Here is a 20,728-nt window from a genome sequence, read left to right as displayed (position 1 = left end):
GTTTATTGTAGAATTGTATGTATTTCCATGGGAAGTATGTGTGTATAGTTTATTTTTTATATAAAGTAGGGCTGAAATTCTGTCAGGAAAATCAGTCATTCAGGATATGGACTGACCTCATCTGAATGTCCTAGCTAGGTGCATGTAATTAACATCTCAGAAACAATGTTCCTAATTTGTTTCATTAATTCTAACTGTGATAAAGAGCAGTGAGGCCTTTAAGTCTTGGCACTCTAATTTCAGGGACACTTTGGTCATTGATATAGAATTCCTGCTGCTGGAGATAGATAATATTCTCCAGAGAAAACAGTCAGTCTCCCTTAATTGAAATTACCTTCTAGAAGAAAAGTGCCATAGATTAGGTTGGAGGAGGGCTAAGCTCTGCACTGAACATTAGTACATCTGACATTCACTTTTTGCAAAAGAGTTATATTGCTCTCCTATAATGCCAATAAGCAAGGAACATGTTTCCGCTGAAATATTGTTTCATATTTAAATTACAAGTGCAACCACTGTCCCAACTAGAGTCATTGTGCATTGGTGGAAGTAGGCGGTAAGAAATGGAGGAGAGGGCACGCTTTCCTTGAATCTGATTTAATGCAATATCCAGTAGAGCATTTTCAGATTTTACACACCAATATTTGAAGAACATTTGTTGCCACAAAAACAATCAGCTCCCTCCTCCCACTTCCCACAGAATGTGCCCCCCACCCCAGTTTAGACTTTCAAATTAGGAGAAAGGATAAAGAGTAAGAGAGATCAATAGCGGAAACTTGCAATTCATGAGGTTTTAAATGCAAAATCTCTTTGGCAAGTCTGGGTTTTTCTTCTGGAGACAGAGAGGGGAAAAATGATTCTGTTCAATTTAGAACTAGGAAGTTAGGGTCCAATCCTGCAAGATACCAAGATGCAGAACATCCCAATTCTAACAGAAACAGATGCAATTTCAGGCAACACTACACCTGCCACGAGGAACAAGACACATTGTCATTTTCTTGTCACTTTGGACCCAACTGTGTGTTCTTCCTACCCTTCAAACTCTAGTTTTTTCAAGTCTACTGTTAGGCTTTGTCTACACAAGCACTTTTGTCAGCAAAACTTTTGTTGGCTAAAGGTGTGAAAAAAACGCTTCCTTGACCGACATACGTTTCACCAACAAAAGCGCCGGTGTGCACAGCACTATGTCGGCAGGAGACACTCTCCCATTGACATAGCTACTGCCACTCGTTGGGTGTGGTTTAATTATCCGGCATAGAATGGCTACACAGGTACAGCTGTGCTCCTGTAAGGTCTGTAGAGTAGGCATAGCCCGAGTCAGGTGACTTGGATCACTTTCCCTTGTCTGAATTGGCTTTTCTGCATGTAGGGCTTTCAATTATCAACAAAGGTTGTTTTTACATTTTCTTTGTTAGGCTTCACAGGTCTGCTCTACTTTTAAAATTAAGTTAGCATAAGTATGGCGGTCAGGGTGTGAAAAATACACATCTCTGGACACTGTAGCTCTGCCAACTTAACCCTTGGTATAGATGCAGCTAGATCTACCCTACTGCCAGGGAGAAAAATCTCTTTGTCACTGTAGACTGTACCTGAGCTACAGGGTTATGGCAGCATAGCTACGTTGCCATAGCTATGCTGCTAAAGTCACTGTAGCATAGGCATGGCCACAGTGCCATGAATTCAGTCACTAAACGATTCACTTCATATGGGCTAAACTGTAATCCAGAAAAGTTGCATTTTCTCACTGGATCTTAAATATGCCTAAAAGAGAAAACACAATGTTGCAATTAATGGTCTAGCCTAGTGTGCCAGTGGATCCATTGGTTAGATTGCTTTTCTGAATTCTAGCCCCTTAGAATCTACATTCTGTGTTTATACAAAGGTTAGGCATTTTGTTCAGAAAATCCAGAGGTGCCTTGTGATTCGTTAGTAGACAACATTTTCTCTCTTCTCTTGTTTCTGTCACTCATTCTGCTTTCTTCCCACTTCCTCTTTTGCCTCTGACCACCTTATCCTCAACAGGAATGTTAAATGCTATTAATCATAAAGTCCCATTGAAATTACAAAACCTACCATACTAGGGGCACACAATTTAGAGCAGTAATTGTTCCAACATAGTTAAAACATGGTCTGATTCTCTGTGCTGTATTTAAATGAACTCTACTCAGGCAACATCCAATAAAGTTTTTACTGTTTAGGGCCTTTCTATTACATACTTGGTCTCAATCTAGCTATATATTTTAGGCCCCTGAAAAAATCATTCATCACCCATCTCAGTCAGGCATCATGCTACCTGCAGTAAAAAAGAAAACAAAGCATTCACAGAACACAGAACTTCTTTTTCCCAATGAGGAGACACTGAGTCACCCAGAACCCCTTCATTGCGGAGTTGCATTGCGGTGTAAAAGGTGCATCTGGTATGTGTAGAGGTTATAGCTTTCGACCAATGGTAGATTAATTGAGGAGATGCTCCAGCCCATTCATGAACAAGGAGGACTCAGTCTCAGTTAGCTTCTGGATAATTACAACACTGGTTAGATGGCATTAAACCTCTTCTTAAAAACTAACAAAAACTCCATCTCCACTCGAAAACCCTTTTCTTATTAATTATGTCTTTGCTACTTCTGCAATAAATTTACATGTGTCAAAAACCACAAAAGGATGGTTCTGAATCCCCCCCACTTTTTAAAAGCTTAACTGTATCTGCACCATTTGTAAGTACCACTTTATTAATTTTGCACAATCATCTCCTAATGATCGATGCCCTCTCATGAAATTAGTGACAGAATTAAGCCCTAGTATGCTGTATTTTCAAAATATAAAATAAATTCTTTCCAAGCTGAAATAAGAATCAAGACAAATGTTACAGTGGTTATGATTTTTAACAAGTCTGACTGCAGTTCCTTGGAATAGTTCTTCCTCGTGACTGCAGCATTTTGTGCCTTGTGAGAGCTCCACTTGGCTTACTTAGACGTTATAAAGCTGCTGTCCAGCTGAGAACACACACTGAGTAGTTTAATGAGGATGCAACTCAGGAAGAGCACTAGGAAATTTCAATAGTGTTCTGAAGCTACAATATTTTACTTTAGACAATCAGTATTTAGAGCATAATAAACACTTCAAATGCCCAAATGCAAGTCCTACTACTCACAAATGGAAAAACTGTTTGCTACTTTGTTTTTATAAATGAAACCTCAGACAGGACCAGCTCTAAAGTGAAAAGTTGAGGGGGATAAGAAGTTGAATTCAGGTCATCTCTCCACCCCACACCATGCTTCTGCCTATCAGTATAATTCACAGCCTATTCCCAACGCACCTCAACTTCATTTTCCATCTGGAGGGGAGAAAGCATTTGGCACAGAAACACTCGCTTAAGAAGGTGAGCAGAACTCTATTGTGATGTACGGGGAGATTTTGGCAAACCGGTAAAGTGCCTGAAACCACTATTGCTTATTGCTAAAAGCAGCCATGTCAGCAGTCCGTAAATTGGCCATGCAGCAGCCTCAGCTTAACCAAGGCAGGAGGAGAGGGGGGTTTGGGTGCCACAGAAAGGGCAGCTTGACCCCACGTCCTTCCTGATAAGAATTGTATTAAAATTGCTGATACATGCATTTTAGAAGAACAGGAAGCTTGTGTATGTACCCTCAGGAATGCGTTTGTCAGGGCCTCAAGGCATGCAAACTCTGAAAAAAATCACACCTGGGTTAATTGATGACCAGAAGGAAACCTCTTGCTTGACCTTTGAAACTGCTTGCTTAACATGTTTTCTTTAAGTGACATGTCATTGTATTACTAAAGTATAAATTAGGGGGGAAAGTTTGAGTTAGTTGGACTCTTCGGGAGGGTTTCTCCAGGGACTCTCCCTCTGGTTGCATCTTGTGGTCCCCACAGCAGACGGAAGATTTGGCCACCAGAAGGTTGCCACTGTACCACTCGAGAGCCACACTCAGCTTCGGTAATCATCAAGGGTTGGGGGTGTTTTACTAACCTGTTGTGGATGTGTGCAAGTGCTTGAGACTAAGTAAAGTTTAGCTTTAAGTGAAAGCACTCCTGTGTTACCCTGTTTGTGCCAGCCATCTATCAGTCGGACAGCCGTGTCTCCCATGATTTATTTCCTGACACCACCTCACACAGAGTAAAAGTTAGCAAGAGCTTTGGATTGAAAGAACCCCAGGTATCAGAGAGTAAGACTGAAACAGCTACTTACAGTAATTTCTAGTGCTTCCTAAATACATTCATTGGGGCGCTCCTTTCTGTACAGAGTAATTTCAAATCTTGATTTGTCCCCTTTGGATTTCTCTTATTGTCAGTTTACCCAATAAAATGGAAAAATTCTCTCATGATTCTGAAGGGCTCAGTCATCTCCCCATTAACCTCTGTATTTTAATCACTATCTTCTTCTTCCCTGGTTGTGCCTTTTCCTGCCCCCACTCACATTCAGGCTGCCCAGATTGGTGTTCCTGATTTGCCGTATGGGAGCCACAATGAACAACTCCCTCTGTGGTCCAGTTTGGAAGTAGCACACCTGTTTTAAGGTTCCTTTTGAACAATATATTCCGTTACCATTGTTTTAACCATGCTGCTCAGATAGGAATACCATAAAACTCTCTTCCTTTTCGCAGGCCTGAAAATAGGAAGGTTTGCAGCAACAGAAACTTTTACCCATGATGGTGATTGGAGCAGGACTGAGGTAGTTTTGAGAAAGGAGTCAAGTATCAGAGGGGTAGCCATGTTAGTCTGGATCTGTAAAAGCGGCAAAGAGTCCTTTGGCACCTTATAGACTAACAGAGGTATTAGAGCATAAGCTTTCGTGGGTGAATACATGCATCTGAAAAAGTGGGTATTACCCAAGAAAGCTTATGCTCCAATACCTCTGCTAGTCTATAAGGTGCCACAGGACTTTTTGAGAAAGGAGGAGGCAGTTGGTATCTATTTCTCAGCAACAGCTGTTATCTAGTGGTCAGAAGGAAAAACTTCAGGGAAGGAAAGCTCTCTCTTCCCTCTTCTAAATTTTGTTTTATTTTTGCAAAGAGAAAAATAATCCAGAAAGATCTCACTTCTTTCCCATTCCAGCTCTCTTTGGCATGGGGCAGAGTAAACTAGTGGCAGCTTACTTCTCTCCTCTCTACCCTCTGCCCAGGAAAGGTGTAGGAACTCAGTCATAGGGCAGACCTAGGCCAACAGTCAAATAGAAAAAGGAGAGACCTGAAGCACTCCACTATCCACAGCATCCAAGAACAATACATGAGCACATTAGCCAGAGGTTTCTATTGAAGTGATCAGCTGTTAAATAGTTAATGTTAACTTTCAGATTGTCCTAACTATGAAGGGGACATTTCGCACCTTGCTTTGGAACTTTTGTTTCAGGATACCTGTTTACAGACTCAGGAATACAACACTGCTTCAGTTCTCATTTGTAAGGTCTTCTTTGAAACCATGAGGGCTAGAGAATGTTACTTGAAATAAAGGATTGAACTGAGCAGAAGCTAATGGAAGGCAAACATCTGGGGAGGTTTTAAACCCCGTAAGCCTCAGTGCAGGACCTCTCCTGAACACAAACACTGGTTTTGTTTTCTTTAACCTGTGATGTCAAACCCAGCTCTACAAAAAACATGATAGACAGTGGTTTGCAGTGTTGTAGCCGTGGTGGTCCCAAGATATTAGAGGGACAAAAAGGGTGAGGTAATACCTTGTCTGTATGATAGAAAATGGGAATTAGAAACTGAATGTTGTTTAACAATGTGAAATGCACATGTCATGAACCATAGAACCTTCCAAATAAATGACTCTGGCAAGCAATGTCCTTACAGTTCTTGGGCAGTTTTAACAGGTACAAATTTAATTTGTTTTTTTCTTGGCTGGCTTAATGATGTGAGATACATAAAATCTGTTACTGACCTTTTACTGGACAACATAAGGCTCCCATTTTTCGGCCTGTCCTTTGATACCTGAATCAGAGCTCAAACATACAAGTATATGCCCATAAATATTTAATTACTCCTGGCAAAAAAGAAATGTCAATGTTTAGTTAAAATACTGACAAGCTAATAAAAGATATCATGATATGGAGAGATATTACAACCAGGCGCAAGACATCAAAAGATACACAATTAGTCTTATGCTTCACAAACTAAACTCAGAGCATTGTAGATTTTAAACAAAAGTCACGTTCAGTTTATTCCTATTTCCATCCCTTTGCTGAACTCAGTGCCCATGTTGCATAGAGTGACTGGACTTCCAGGGTGACATTATATAAATCCAATTAGTCCCATTTCACTTCTGTAAGCACTTCCATTGGGATGCATGGATTGATCCTTTGTGCCACAGTTGGAAAGATGGATGAAGCCGGGGATGTTTTCTTATTAGAGCCACATGCAAGATCATATCTTCTTATTAGCAGCAAGTCTTTCCCCCAGATTCCTCCCACCAATCTAATAGTTCTCACTACTATGGTGATAAGCACAGTATACACAGTTAGAGAAATAAAATAGATTAGGTGGATTAGAGAGTCAGATTTCCTTGGGGTGAGATCAATGTTTATTTTCATATCCTCTTCTCCCTGGAGCTAATAAAACTTATCACATTCCCAGAAAGGAGGAGAAAGGCTTCTTCTGCAGCATTAGTTTAGTGTAGAATGTCCATAGGAGTGAGTGCATGATGTTATTTAATAAAGCTGTGCAAAATATTGAATCTTGGACTCATGTGAATTGAGCACTAAACCCATCACAAACATAGCTTGGGTTAGAGATAATTGCATTTGTGGGGAGAAGCAGCTTCTTGGTGGAGTTGGTAAAATGTGAAGAGGGGGAGGGTTAAGGGGTTGGGGGTTGGGATAGGTTGAGCGTTTGCCCCAAAGTCAGCCTTCCTCCTCTTTGCTCCCAATAGCTGCCTTTCTCCACCAAAAAGTTCTTCCTATGCCCTGAGTTCTTTCACTGACCCAGATGCCATGGAGGCAGCAGTGTTCCCCCTCCCACTCCCTTACACCTCTATATATTTTGGCTTGGAAAGATTTGGTGTTTTTTATTCATTTCATTTTTTGGTAAATGTCGGTAAACATCAAATACAGCACATGCACCAATGAAAAAATATGTCCATATATAATAATCTAAATTTACAGATAGTCAAAGTAAGAAACATCCTGCTTGAGTACTTATTAGTTTGATTTAAGGATATTTACTTTGCATATTTTGCTATGTGAGGTTGACAATTTCTGTATTAACGGTTATAAAGCTTTAACTTTGCATCTCATCATCTACTGTTATTAAATAATTGCCTGATCCCCCATCCCGTTGTCTGACCTTAGCATTACTTCCCACAACTGTGACAATTTAAATTGATAAAAATTTAAAAAATGGTTCAAATAGACATAGATATAATCTGACAAAATGGTATATAAAAAATCTGCCAAGCCTATATATATATATATATATATATATATGCAATAAATCTATATTTAAAAAGGTGATTTAGGTTTCAAATACAGGCACACAAATGTTAGGAAATGACAGAGTTAAGGTTGCCTATTTATTTATTCATGGTCTCATAGTTTTTTCTACAGGATTCCTGCCTCGGTTGGTTGATACTGCTTTATATTCTCATCATTCAGTGTGTGGCCCTATACCTTAATTACTGTATACCATATACCATCTTAACTCTGCACCAGTTGACTAGTGAAGACCATTGACAATACAGGACTAAACCAAATTACATGGATGTTATTAGGTAAGAGTACATAAATATATATTCTTTGATTCTTTTTCTGATATTCTCACCTAACATGTGAATCTGAGTCAACATTTTGAATGCATGATGTTTGAGTATGTTCAAAACTAAATTTGATCCATCCCTAATTTTAACAAGGATTTTCATGTTATGATCCTATAAGGTCAGAATCAATCCATTGAACTCAGCTGGGTTCAATCGCTGTATCATATACAACATCTAAAAGACACTTGTTTGACTTTGGTTCCTTAAAAATGAAAGTGAAAACCTAAAAATGCATTTAAATTAGTATCAATCATATTTTAATGCACCAAAGCCTGGAAATTCAGAAGGAAATTTTCCTATTCATCTTTACTTAATCTGATATACAGTTCACTGTGTGTGGATTTTATATTTCATATATGCTGCATTAACAAGACAGAAGAGAGAAAATAAAGGACAGAACTGGCCAGCTCCACATCACAACATGGGTTTTCTATCTGTCCCTTAGATCAATAAGTATGAAGGCCCAAGTTGTAAAGGGGCCCTGGACTGAGCCTTTGCACTTGCTAAAACTTGAACTTAAGAAGTACATGCACGAAAGCTTGAGCATGCATATTTGCACCAACATATGTAGAAGCAGGGTTGTTGTTTTTTAAATGTTGGTACCAAAAGTCACCAGATGCACTCAAAAAAAAAAAAAAAAAGAAGAAGAAGTTAAAAAGAAACAACAAACCGAGTTAATTTACCTCTGAATGGTGGTTGATCTGTTCAGGATAATAACTGATAATAGGCTTTTGCATCCCCACACTGGACCCAATTAAATGCCTGGTATGTGAGAGAGGGTAGCAGATGTCACCCCTCCCCAGGATTGGATTTACACCTTATGCGCCCGGAGGCACAGCATCTTCAGCGCCACCCCACCTTCCGCCTATAGCTGACCTTCATGTTGCACACAGTTTTAGAGAGGTAAGGTGCTCCTAGAACACTGGCACCCCTAGGAACATGCCCACTGTGTCTAACTGAAATCCGGCCCTGCCTCTCCCCCATTGTTAAGTTAACAAAGTTGCAGCCTGACACATAAATCCATCCCTGTGCCTGTCTTTCACCTGGGTGTCCTGATCAATACTTGAGGGTAAAGCTGCTGTCTATAAAAGTATAATATAAATAGGTTATGTTTGAAGGAATTCTTTTACTCTCTAAGCATCACTTTTGGCAGTAGTAACCATTACTGATCACGTATATCTTCATTTAAATTGAAAAAAAGAGCATAGAAACAGGAGCACTGTATATTTGATTATGGTGTCTATTTTAGACCACACAATTCATCACAAAAAAGCTGCAAAGGAATTTAACAAAACATAAACCAGTGCTGCAGTGCAAAGCAGGAAAATTTAACATACAACTGCAGCAATTTCTTCACCAATTAGAGGCCGGCACAATCTCTGTTCATTAAAAAATGAGACGTGTGGCTGTCCAATGGTAGTTTAATGAAGTATTTGAGGGTTTATGCTAAAAAGGAAAAAAAAAAGTAGTATCTCTGCAACAGTGACTCACTAAATAGCCCTGAAGGGCTACTGTGAGCAGTGGTGTCTACCAAAGATGTAAACACGAGACTCAATCTGCAAAATCATCCTTGCAGAGGTGTTTGAGGGGAGTTAATATTCCAGGAATTTCTGTTCATGAGTTTGCAGTGTCCTTATGGCTATGAACAGAGGATTCAGTCCAGTATCTTCTGAAACATATTGTCCATGTACCTCTCATTTTTGTAATAATCAAATGAAGTGGAATGCTAAGAGACACTAAAACGGTGTAAGAATGCAGCTTTCATCTCTGGACAGCTATTGGTTTTGAATAACTGTTCTATTACAGTCAGAACCAATTATATCCCCCAAATAATTCTATTTTATTTATTTGTATTCCAGTGGCACCCAGGATCCCCAGTCGTGGCTCTTTGCCCCATTGGGCTAGGCACGGTAAAAACACAGAACAAAGAGATTGTAAGCTCTTTGGGGCAGGGACAATCTGCTACCCTTTTGGGGGGGGGAGTCCATTCTGTATCAGGAATAACAGTGCTATACTCTCTCCCATCCATAAATAAATTCAGCTTTGTTTTTTTGCAAGTCCTCGTGTGCAGTGCATCAGTATACACAAGTGTGAGCAGCAGCAATATTGGGCACAAATAACATGACACGTGAGAGGTAATCTTCTATATTGAGACGAATCACTGGTTTAGGGACGAAGCAAGCAAGTAACCTCACAATGTCCCAGTATATCACATAATCTGAACATAGTAGAGATGCTGAGGTGGTATCTTCCTGGTAGGCCTGGGCCTTGCCATTAGCTGAGCAAGCTAGAGTTGCTGAGCCAGTAACATCACAGAGTCTTTAGATTTGCCATCAGCCAAGCAAGCCAGAAATGATGGACAAGTAATTAAGACCTGTGCCTTGAAGTTTACATCAGCTAGCACGTTAAAATTTCTGGGCCTCAGACAGGTCTAGCCCTTGTTAACATCCCTGAAGCCCAGCAACTTATTGAGAAGCTTTGCTCTTCTTTCTCCCAGACTCATTTTCATTTCTACTAAATTAGAGCACTCTGAATAGTGGGTAGAAAAACAAAGCCAGTTCTCCCACTCCTCCATCATCCCAATCTCCCACCATGGCCAAAAAGAGCTTGCTTGTTGCCTTTGGGGTTTCATATCTAACACTAAAATGTTATCTCTGTGAGTCAGAGACTTTTTTTTCTTTTTCTTTTTTTAAATTCTACTGTAAGACATCTAGCCTAATGTGGGGCTACTTCCATTAAATATTCATAATACTTTGCACCTGATTGTCACCTATTATATGTTCCACAGTGGTAGCAAGAAGGACATGCCTTCACACTTAGAACTGATGAGCTCCAGCTCCTGTTAGGCTGAGGCTAGGATGCAGATGTATAAAAGAAAATCAACTGTATATTACTGCTGTCAAGATTACTGTAAACAGCAGGAAGAAAGCACAGCAATCATTAAGATTCAAAAAGCAGAGACTATTAAAATACAAATTAATTAGAAGTAAAAAAAAAGCAAGAGAACTTGTAAGGCTCGGGCCCTTCCTTAAGGGTATGTCTTCACTGCAGAATTACCCAGGCAATCTGCGCCCGGGTCTGAGCACCCTGAGTAGCCTAGCTTGGATGCAAGCGGCTACATTGCAAAGTCCTAGGACATCTGTGGGCATTTCCCATGCTTCTTTGCACTGCAACATGCTGAGCAGCTTTATGATTCTTTTCCAGTGAATTGTGGAAGAACTTGTCTGTTCTGCTGGGCACACGAGGAGAATTCTGGGAAAACATTGAACTACCAGCACTTGAGTGATTTACCCTGCATCCTTACTGCAAAGTGAGGAGGTTACTACTCTGAATGAAAGCAGCACCTGGACAGCCGTAGCAGCACAGGAGCTAGCAAACAGAGCTGTAAACAGGGGAGTTTGTCTTGTGGTGCTTGTTTGGGGTTTGTTTTTGCTGTGGGTGCTGGTGTTTTGGTGTGGTTTTTTTTCCCAGATTAACAGGATTTAGGTGGGAAGGCTATGACAGATACAGAGGCAGCAGTGGGAGTAACCCATGTAGTGGAAGACACAATGAAGATGACTGGATGTGGAAGCTGTGGTATGTACATGATCCTGGAGGGGGCACCTGGTAAGAGTTTTGTCTGCATGAAATGCCGTCTGATAGAGCTGATGGAGGAAAAGATCCGAGGTCTGGAGATGCAGGTGGAAAGTCTGGTTGAGTTTAGAAAAGGGTTTGAGCAGATTATAGAGCAAAGACATGAGGTATCTGAAGGGAAAAGCTCAGACTTGCAGATGGAAGCAGGACTGAGGAATTCTGAGGGGAGACTGGGTGAGGAAAATGGTCAGTGGAAGCATGTGACTAAAAGAACCAGGCAGAGGAAAAGACGGGCTAGTGAAGGAGAAATAGAGCTCAAGAACAGCTTTGCAGAGTTGGAAAATGAAGAAGGGACTCAGCAGATAGTCACTGAAGGTGGAAAGGCAAGGAAGAAGAGAAGAGCAGCTAGTCCTATAGGAAAAGGGGAAGAGTCAATGGAGTCTACACCAAATATGAGCCCCAGGAGGATACAGGATGGACTGAAGAGGATTACAAGGGAGAATAGGAATGGAAAGAACTTGCAGCCAGAGGGAACAGGGGATAGACTGGAGAATAGCATCATCACCAGGAAAAGACTGGTCTATGTGATCGGGGACTCTTTACTGAGAAGAATAGACAGGCCTGTAACCAAAGCTGATCCAGAGAATAGAAGGGTGTGCTGTCTTCCAGGTGCTAAGATATGGGATGTAGACCTGAGGTTGAAAAGGATCCTAAAGGGAGTGGGAAATAATCCCCTAATTATCCTTCATGTGGGAACAAATGATACGGCTAGATTCTCGCTGGAAAGTATTAAGGGAGACAATGCTAGGCTGGGGAAGTCACTTAAGGAAATTGAGGCTCAGGTGATCTTTAGTGGGATTCTGCCTGTTCCTAGAGAAGGGCAACAAAGGTGTGACATGATTATGACTATCAACAGATGGCTTAGGCAGTGGTGCTATAAGGAGGGCTTTGGGATGTATGGCCACTAGAAGGCATTCATGGACAGAGGACAGTTCTCTCGGGATGGACTTCATCTGAGTAGGGAAGGAAATAGACTTCTAGGATGGAAGCTGGCACAACTGATTAAGAGAGCTTTAAACTAGGAATTTGGGGGAGATGGTTGGGAAATGTCCAGGTAATCTCCACGCCGGATTTTAGCATTGAGAGGGAAGAAAGCGAAGTAAGAAAGGATACAGCCATGGGTAGGAGAATGTATATAAGGAGGAAGGGCAGCGTGGATACCAGTCTTATAGGTTATACTGGCTGTAGAATGACCGTGCCTAATAGGGTACAGAATCTGAGTGAGGCCAAACAGCAAAAATTAAGATGTTTGTACACCAATGCGAGGAGCCTAGGTAACAAAATGGAGGAACTAGAGCTACTGGTGCAGGAAGTGAAACCAGATATTATAGGAATAACAGAAACATGGTGGAATAGTCATCATGACTGGACTACAGGTATTGAAGGGTATGTGCTGTTTAGGAAAGACAGAAATAAAGGTAAAGGTGGTGGAGTAGCATTGTATATCAATGATGAGGCAGAATGTAAAGAAATAAGAAGCGATGGAATGGATAAGACAGAGTCCATCTGGGCAAAAATTACACTGGGGAAGAAACCTACTCAAGCCTCCCCTGGGATAGTGCTTGGGGTGTGCTATAGACCGCCGGGATCTAATTTGGATATGGATAAAGCCCTCTGTGGCGGTTCAATGATGAGACAGAACACAGGTTTATCCAAGCAAGCAAGCTGGTTAGCTGAAAAGGGCTGCCGCCTGTCAGCTTTCCACCTTCCCTTTTATTATATTTCTCCCCCCTGCGCATTACCTACTTCCACCGCAAAAAGACACAACAAAGGAATACATGACTTTGATTAATATTCTTATTTTCCAGCCTCTATCTACTACAATCCTAATTCTCAGGCCTTGAGGCCAGGCCAAGGAAGCTTCCCACGATTACTGTCCTTTAATTAACTTCCCAGGGTTCATATCTGGTCCTCGTCCTTGGATGGAGCAATGTGTTGCTCCTACACAACGGTCAGGGTGTGCCCTGACTGTTTCCAGGTGGATGGACTAAACATGAACCCTTCATTCCCCCGATTTTTGTTTAATTATACTCGGCCATCTCATGGTAGTCGTCAATTTGCTTTTGCAAGCAATTTAACTCCCAGACTGACAAGGACATAACTCGGGGAGCTTGCCAGGGCGAATCTCTACAAAGCCTTAGCAAAGAGGGAATACATTGTACACAGCAGCAGCAAAAAATAAGCCCAATGATCACAAACACAGCATAACCAAAAAGTTGTCGCAGCCATCCTAGAGATGGCAGCCAACCTGTAAGCCAATTCCAAAAGCCCTCAAACCCCACATCTTGACGTATGTGTGCCGTAAGATTGGCCAACTCGGCCAGTCTAGATTCTATGGAACGACTATTATCAGTTAAATTAAAACAACACATATGCCGAAACGTGGAACAGCCTAGGTGATGTTTTAAGAGCAGAAAATCAATGGCTGCTCTGTTATCCAAAATTGCATCCCTTAATTCGTGTTGCTCTGCATTAAGTAGGGCAATTGCCTGGGATGTTGTGTTAATTGCCTTCGCTGCAAAGCACGCCAGGGCATTTAGGGTTCTAGCTGTATAAGTGGCAAGCGCGGGGACCCCAACAATGGAGGCCGCTAAAGCAGTATACTCAGCGCGACTAAAAAGCTCAACATCTGCAACACAATTATCTGAAAGGGGTACACTTCTTTTACTGTGCCTTTGGCTGGCAAAAGGCAATATAAGCGTCATTCTGCTAAGACAGCAAAGGGTGCCATCACTTAAATTTGCAGGAATATAACTAAAGGTGCGTGAGCCACAGGTAAAAAACCACCCTGATGGTAGGATGATATGGTCATAATTGTATGAAACATTTACAGCGTGGGAACAATTTAAGAGGGGTTGAGGAATTTGCCGACAGCCCAAGGGCACCTTTGTACTAGTGCAATTAACCACACGCGCACAGGTGACATTGTTGGCCCCGGCCGGGTACGGTGTGTGGAGGGATATAGCCGTGTGAGGCAAGGTATAGTTGGCCGGGCCCCAATTAGCCATGCCAGAGTATTGGGAAGAGAGATTCACATAAGCAGCGAGCATCGTCTCATTCCCTATTTCCTCAGGGTGATGACATACTGGTATAAGGCATGTACCTAACAATTCTCCGGCTGCTACAGAATCAGACAAACAAAAGTGGGTAACATTTGCTATTGAAGCCAATCTTTCCCATATGTTATATGTCATTCGGGCCCGTAACGGGGGAAGCGCTCCCGAGCCAACCCCTACAGGAAATAGCAGGCACAAAAGGCATACAATCAGCACAGAATTAGCAGTGATTTGGGCGAGAATCGCCACAAACAAAGTCTCAGGAGTCTCTGGCTGTTGATTTGCTGCCAGTCTTCGTTGAGCCGCCGCGACCAATGCTTTTACTGCTCCCCATGTCACGGGCTGGCTTGGGACGCTACGCCTCTTCCGTTTCCGTCCCGCCGTTGTCGACCCGGGAGGCACCACGTTCTCCTCTAGGGTCAGCTGAAACTCCGGTATGGGGTTCGACAGCCCCTGGCGCCACGCCATGCTGTTTCAGTGCTGGTCGCACACACCGGGCTGGAACCCACAACGGTCCTGCAGGGAGAGACACAGCAGCATATCCCCGACCCCAAGTGATTAGAGGTACTGGGCCCAGCCACTGCGGATCGGGCAGCTGACGGTAAAAGACACGCGGTCTTTCCAGTACCTCAGATTTGTGAAAATGGCGATCCGCGGGGGTCTGCTGATCTGCGTTCAGTGTTAAATTATTTAAAGTAAACAAAAGGATATGCATTTGTTGTTGAATGTCTCCTAAGGTTCGGAGACGCAGCTCCCCTTGTTTTAATTGTTTATCAAGCAAGGTTTTGAGCGTGCGATTGGCACGTTCAACAATGGCTTGGCCCGTGGAATTATAAGGGATCCCGTGTTTAAGACGGACGTTCCATCGGGCGCAAAAAGTGGAGAGGGCTGTGGAGCAGTAAGCTGGGGCATTATCCGTTTTAATTTGGCTTGGGCGACCCATAACAGAAAAACAGGCTAGCAAATGGTGAATAACTTTAGCAGTGGCTTCCCCACGCTGTGGGGTTGCCCACAGAAATCCCGAATAAGTATCAACAGAAACATGTAAAAAGGAATAGGGGCGGAACTGTGGCACATGAGTGACATCCATTTGCCATAGCTGATTTGCTGCAGTACCTCTGGGGTTAACGGCATAAGAAAAAGTAGGAGCAGCAGCGGCACAGTGGGGGCAGGAACGAACAATGGAACGTGCATGATCAGCAGGAATGTGAAACTGCCGGGCCAAAACAGAGGCAGACTGATGGAAAAAGGCATGGCTTTCAATGGGGTCAGAAAAGAGGGAATTTACCTGACCACGTAACGCGCGATCAGCGCGTGCATTGCCCTCAGTGAGTGACCCAGGCAGAGGGGTATGACTGCGAATATGAGCAACAAAATAAGGGAAATTACGAGTGGAAATAAGATATTGCAAAGACAAAAATAGGCGAAGGAGGTCCACATCGACCTGAGGGGTAATGAGGGCAAGGGGTAAATGATCAATCACTTGATAAACATAATGGGTGTCCACAATTAAATTAAAGGGACAATCAGCGAAAAGTTGAAAGGCTAAAATAACAGCAGCCAGTTCTGAACGCTGCGCGGAACGCTGAGGCAGTGTAAAACGAGAACGCCAACGAGGGGGGTCACCTGATTGATAGGTGACGACACCTCGATGTGGAGAGCCATCAGTAAAAAGAGTAACAGCAGAAACAATGGGTTGAGAGCGGCTAAGACGATGAACAATTAGAGGCACCTTTTGTGTAATTACCAACCGAGGATCTTTTGGGGGATTATAAGAAATTTCTCCCACATAATCACAAAGAGCAACCTGCCAAGCCAAGGAGGTGTGGCACAAGGAATCAAATTCACTACAGGACAAGGGGAACACAATATCAACTAAATCAGTGCCAGTAAGTTGCACTGCACGGTGGCGGGCTTTACGAACAAGATCAGACAGGGCATCTAGATATGGGTAAATATTCCGAGGAGGAGTGGAGGAGAGGTACAGCCACTCTATGATAGAGACGGCTGTATTCGTACGGGGTACAAACAGAGCCGCAGTGGGCGTATGAGGGGTGGCAAGAAGAATCAGCCGTAGGGGACGGACCTCAGGGGGTCTGTCCACAAACTGCTGACTTAATGCTGCATTAATTTGTCGAATGCAGGCAATGTGCTCTTTAGTGATGGCAATAACTGCACCCGGTGCTCGGGCTCCACGTAGGAGCTCGAACAACGGCTGCAGCATTGAGGTGGGGAGACGAAAATAGGGCCGAATCCAATTTAAATGACCCAAAATCTGTTGTAATTTAACAAGGGTTAGGGGTTGAGGTAGAATTAGTGCCGGACGAACCGGAGCAGCATAGGTTTGTAAAACCTTATGGCCGAGGTAGTGGTAGGGATAAGAGCGTTGGATTTTTTCTGGTGCCACCAACAGGCCATTTTGGCCGAGGATTTGAGACAAAGATTCAATCTGTTGTTCCGTGACCTGGGGACCACTAAGCAAAATGTCATCCATATAATGGTAGACCTTTAGCGTAGGGTACCGGGCACGAAAAGGAGTGAGGGCCCGATCCACAAAAAGCTGACACAAGGTTGGACTATTTTGCATTCCCTGGGGTAAGACCTTCCACTGATACCTTTGAGAGGGTTGCTGATTATTATATTGTGGCACCGTGAACGCGAATTTTTCGCGATCTTGTGGGCAAAGGGGGATGGTGAAAAAACAATCTTTTAAATCTAATACACAGAGCTGATCGGTTTGAGGAATTAAATTTGGATTTGGTAATCCATATTGCAAGGGGCCCATAGGTTGGATGCATTTATTTATTTCCCTTAAGTCATGTAACAGCCGCCATGCACCGGATTTTTTCTTAATAACGAACACCGGGGTGTTCCAGGGACTAGTAGAGCTTTCCAAGCGCTGTGCCAGCAAATGCTGCTGCACAAGCGATTGAAGCGCTTTTAGCTTTTCTAGAGGGAGGGGCCACTGGTCAATCCAGACGGGCTCTAAGGATTGCCATACCAAGGGCAATGCGGAGGGCAATGTGGGTGAGGGAGGATTTTGAGCCATTAGATATTAATATCGAGGGTGGTGTCCAGCTTTGCGAGTAAATCACGGCCCCAAATATTGAGGTGGACAGGGAGCACAAAAGGGCGGATAGTAGCAAGGGTACGGCCTCCCGGTTTAGAGACTGTGACCCAAGATAAACTCTGTCGCCCGGGTTTACTACCCCCGATCCCCCACAACTCTTTAGAAGGAACCGTAGGCCAACTAACCGGCCACTCTGGATCACGAATCACCGTAACGTCAGCTCCAGTGTCCACCAGCCCTGTGAAAGGAACATCATTTAAGAGAAGTGTTAACTGAGGTTTCGAGGGGCGGACTGACATTGTCAGAGCAACAAGTGGAGAGGACGTGCTGTGAGACGGCGAGTGAGACAACGTTGATCCAAAGCCGCCTCCGCCCCGAGTTCGATCCTCGGCAGCTGGCACCTGATAGGGGACTAAAATCAATTGTGCAATTGATCGTCCACGCGGGAGCGACTGTGGAAGATGAGTCCACACCTGAACCTTAATAATGCCGGTGTAATCGGCATCAATGACCCCGGGGATGACAAAAAAGCCCTGTTTCCCAGCATGAGAGCGAGGGAGAACGAGACCCACAAAGCCGGCAGGGAGAGGTCCCGTCACCTGGGTAGGTATGGCGCAGACCTCCCCTGGCAGCCGAAAATCAGTGTCCTCCTGCATGATCAAATCAAGCCCTGCACTTCCAGCAGTCGCCGCCCTCATAGAGTCTATGGATTTTAAGGCAGAGGAACGGTTGTCTGAGTGGGAAACACCCCCGTTTGGCCCTGGGTTCGGGGGGGACCCGCCGCGCGGTTTCCCGGCCCGCTACGACACTGATTAGCCCAGTGATAGCCCTTTTGACACTTGGGGCACTTTTTTGAGGGTCGGGCGGGTGCCTTTGATGAGCGGCACTCCCGCTGGAAGTGACCCTCCTTGCCACAGCGGTAACAACGCTTCCCCTCTTTTCCGGTTCTTTTTAGGGCGGCAGCCAGAACTCCAGCTTTATGGGCTTGTGTGCCGATGTTTTGGCATGCCCGTAGCATGTCTGAGAGCTCTAAAATGCCAGAGGCTTGCGCCGTCTGGAGAGCGCGGCGGCAATCCTCATTTGCATTTTCAACTGCCATTTTTAACAGGATTTCCTGAGCTGCCGCAGCGTTATCCACCTGTCGGAGGATAGCCTCCTGCAATCTGTTGGTAAAATCCAGAAAGGACTCTGATGCACCCTGACGGATACTAACAAAGCTTTTAGTAGGCTTGCCTGAATCCGGGACCTTCCGGAAAGCATGCTGGGCGCAGGTGGAAATAAGGGGGAAGAGGGCCTGAGGGAGTTGAGTTTGCATCTCAACGGTAGCAAACGGTCCCTCCCCTGCCAAGTGCTCAAAAATAATACCTTCCGCTCTATGAATCTGGGCCTGGCGTTCCGCCTCCTGCCGATACTCACTAATCCAAATAACATATTGACTGGGTGACAGCATCATGCGCAACAGCGCCTTCCAATCTTCAGGGATCAGGGAGTATCCACTACCTAGCCCTTCAATGAGACCACGCACAAACGTGCTAGTCAGACCGAACTCGCGAATTGCTTTCTTTACCTCTCTAATCACGGAGTAAGGCAAACTGACCCAGGTTCCAACCGGGTTGCCCTGGTCATCGTTTTGCCAGGTCACCGGACAAACCGAGACCAGCTCAGCCAGCTCCTCTGCTGTAAGATCTGAGCGAGCCTTCGCTGCGTGAACCATTTGTTGCACCAGCGAAAGCCTCTGAGCAGATGCAGACGACCCCCTGGGGGGCCCCGAAGCATGGGGTTTCAGGGGGGGATGGTAATCACAGACCGGCTCTGGTGGGGAAGGTAAGGGAGGCGGTGGTAATAAAGGCACTGGGGGCGAAGCAGGGAGAGGGATGGCTGCAGGAGCCGACGGCGGTGGCGAAATCGGCAGCCCCTCTGTTGGTGCGGGAGAGGGTTCTTCCGAAGTGACACACTGTGTTGCATCGGTAGGAGGGGGGGTGGCTGCAGGAGCCGACGGGCGTGGTGAGATCACCAGCCTCGCGAGGGAGGGCCTGTCCGAGGCAACACGCTGTATCGCATCGCGGCAGAGGTGCCAGGCATGTAAAGCCTGCATGGGCGCCCGAGGCTCTTCATGCAATGTCTGGCCCAACCGCTCCCAGTCCGCTAGCTTAAGGGTTCCGGCTTCAGGGTACCACGGGCACTGGGCACTCACCTCCTGTAGCAGGAGAGTGAGTTCTCGAGCGGGGCAGTCATGCTGAGCCTTACGCAGCAGATACTGTAGCTCATTGCGGTGTTGCACTTGCAAAGCAGAGAGGGAGCTTCCCATACTTACCACAATGAAAAATACTCACCGGGATCCGCGAAGCGGATGAGTGACGCGTCTGAAACCCTTGCCGGGCGAGGTGAGTGCTGAGGGCCCCACGTTTGGGCGCCAGTTGTGGCGGTTCAATGATGAGACAGAACACAGGTTTATCCAAGCAAGCAAGCTGGTTAGCTGAAAAGGGCTGCCGCCTGTCAGCTTTCCACCTTCCCTTTTATTATATTTCTCCCCCCTGCGCATTACCTACTTCCACCGCAAAAAGACACAACAAAGGAATACATGACTTTGATTAATATTCTTATTTTCCAGCCTCTATCTACTACAATCCTAATTCTCAGGCCTTGAGGCCAGGCCAAGGAAGCTTCCCACGATTACTGTCCTTTAATTAACTTCCCAGGGTTCATATCTGGTCCTCGTCCTTGGATGGAGCAATGTGTTGCTCCTACACAACGGTCAGGGTGTGCCCTGACTGTTTCCAGGTGGATGGACTAAACATGAACCCTTCAGCCCTCTTTAATGTTTTTAATGTAGTAAATACTAATGGAAGCTGTGTGATCATGGGAGACTTTAACTTCCCAGATATAGACTGGAGGACGAGTGCTAGTAATAATAATAGGGCTCAGATTTTCCTAGATGCGATAGCTGATGGATTCCTTCATCAAGTAGTTGCTGAACCGACTAGAGGGGATGTCAGTTTAGATTTGGTTTTGGTGAGTAGTGAGGACCTCATAGAAGAAATGGTTGTAGGAGACAATCTTGGTTCAAGTTATCATGAGCTAATTCAGTTCAAACTGAACGGAAGGATTAACAAAAATAAATCTGCAACTAGGGTTTTTTATTTCAAAAGGGCTGACTTTCAAAAATTAAGGAAATTAGTTAGGGAAGTGGATTGGACTGAAGAAC

At 44.3% G+C, this 20,728-nt stretch overlaps 1 protein-coding gene and 1 long non-coding RNA gene across 4 annotated transcripts; one reads left to right on the top strand and one right to left on the bottom strand.

The window, feature by feature from the left end:
* Positions 1–3,825: 3,825 nt before the first annotated feature.
* On the top strand, positions 3,826–16,295 carry LOC141995236 (uncharacterized). Of its 3 annotated transcripts, none has more exons than XR_012641281.1 (3): positions 3,826–3,952; positions 7,544–7,719; positions 9,624–10,943. XR_012641281.1 is itself a non-coding variant. In XM_074966304.1 (3 exons), the coding sequence occupies exon 3, from the start codon at positions 11,262–11,264 to the stop codon at positions 12,303–12,305; it is 1,044 nt and encodes a 347-aa protein (XP_074822405.1). In that variant the 5' UTR covers positions 3,826–3,952; positions 7,556–7,719; positions 10,969–11,261; the 3' UTR covers positions 12,306–16,295. The 3 variants fall into 3 exon arrangements, 2 of the variants coding, with proteins under 2 accessions (XP_074822405.1, XP_074822396.1); XM_074966304.1 differs by lacking the exon at positions 9,624–10,943 and adding an exon at positions 10,969–16,295 and having other exon boundaries at positions 7,556–7,719; XM_074966295.1 differs by lacking the exon at positions 9,624–10,943 and adding an exon at positions 10,969–16,295.
* Positions 14,455–18,515, bottom strand: LOC141995250 (uncharacterized). Its single transcript, XR_012641283.1, has 3 exons — positions 17,709–18,515; positions 15,742–15,808; positions 14,455–14,969 (listed from the first exon to the last, which is right to left on the bottom strand). It is a non-coding gene; the product is annotated as an uncharacterized LOC141995250 (long non-coding RNA).
* Positions 18,516–20,728: the final 2,213 nt, after the last annotated feature.

Source organism: Natator depressus, chromosome 1 (assembly GCF_965152275.1).
Source record: "Natator depressus isolate rNatDep1 chromosome 1, rNatDep2.hap1, whole genome shotgun sequence".
Lineage (NCBI taxonomy): Eukaryota > Metazoa > Chordata > Testudines > Cheloniidae > Natator > Natator depressus.
This window is presented reverse-complemented; position numbering and strand designations above follow the sequence as displayed.

Coding starts and splice junctions, on each gene's coding strand:
- LOC141995236 (XM_074966304.1), top strand. CDS start 11,262: ATGACAGATACAGAGGCAGCAGTGGGAGTAACCCATGTAGTGGAAGAC.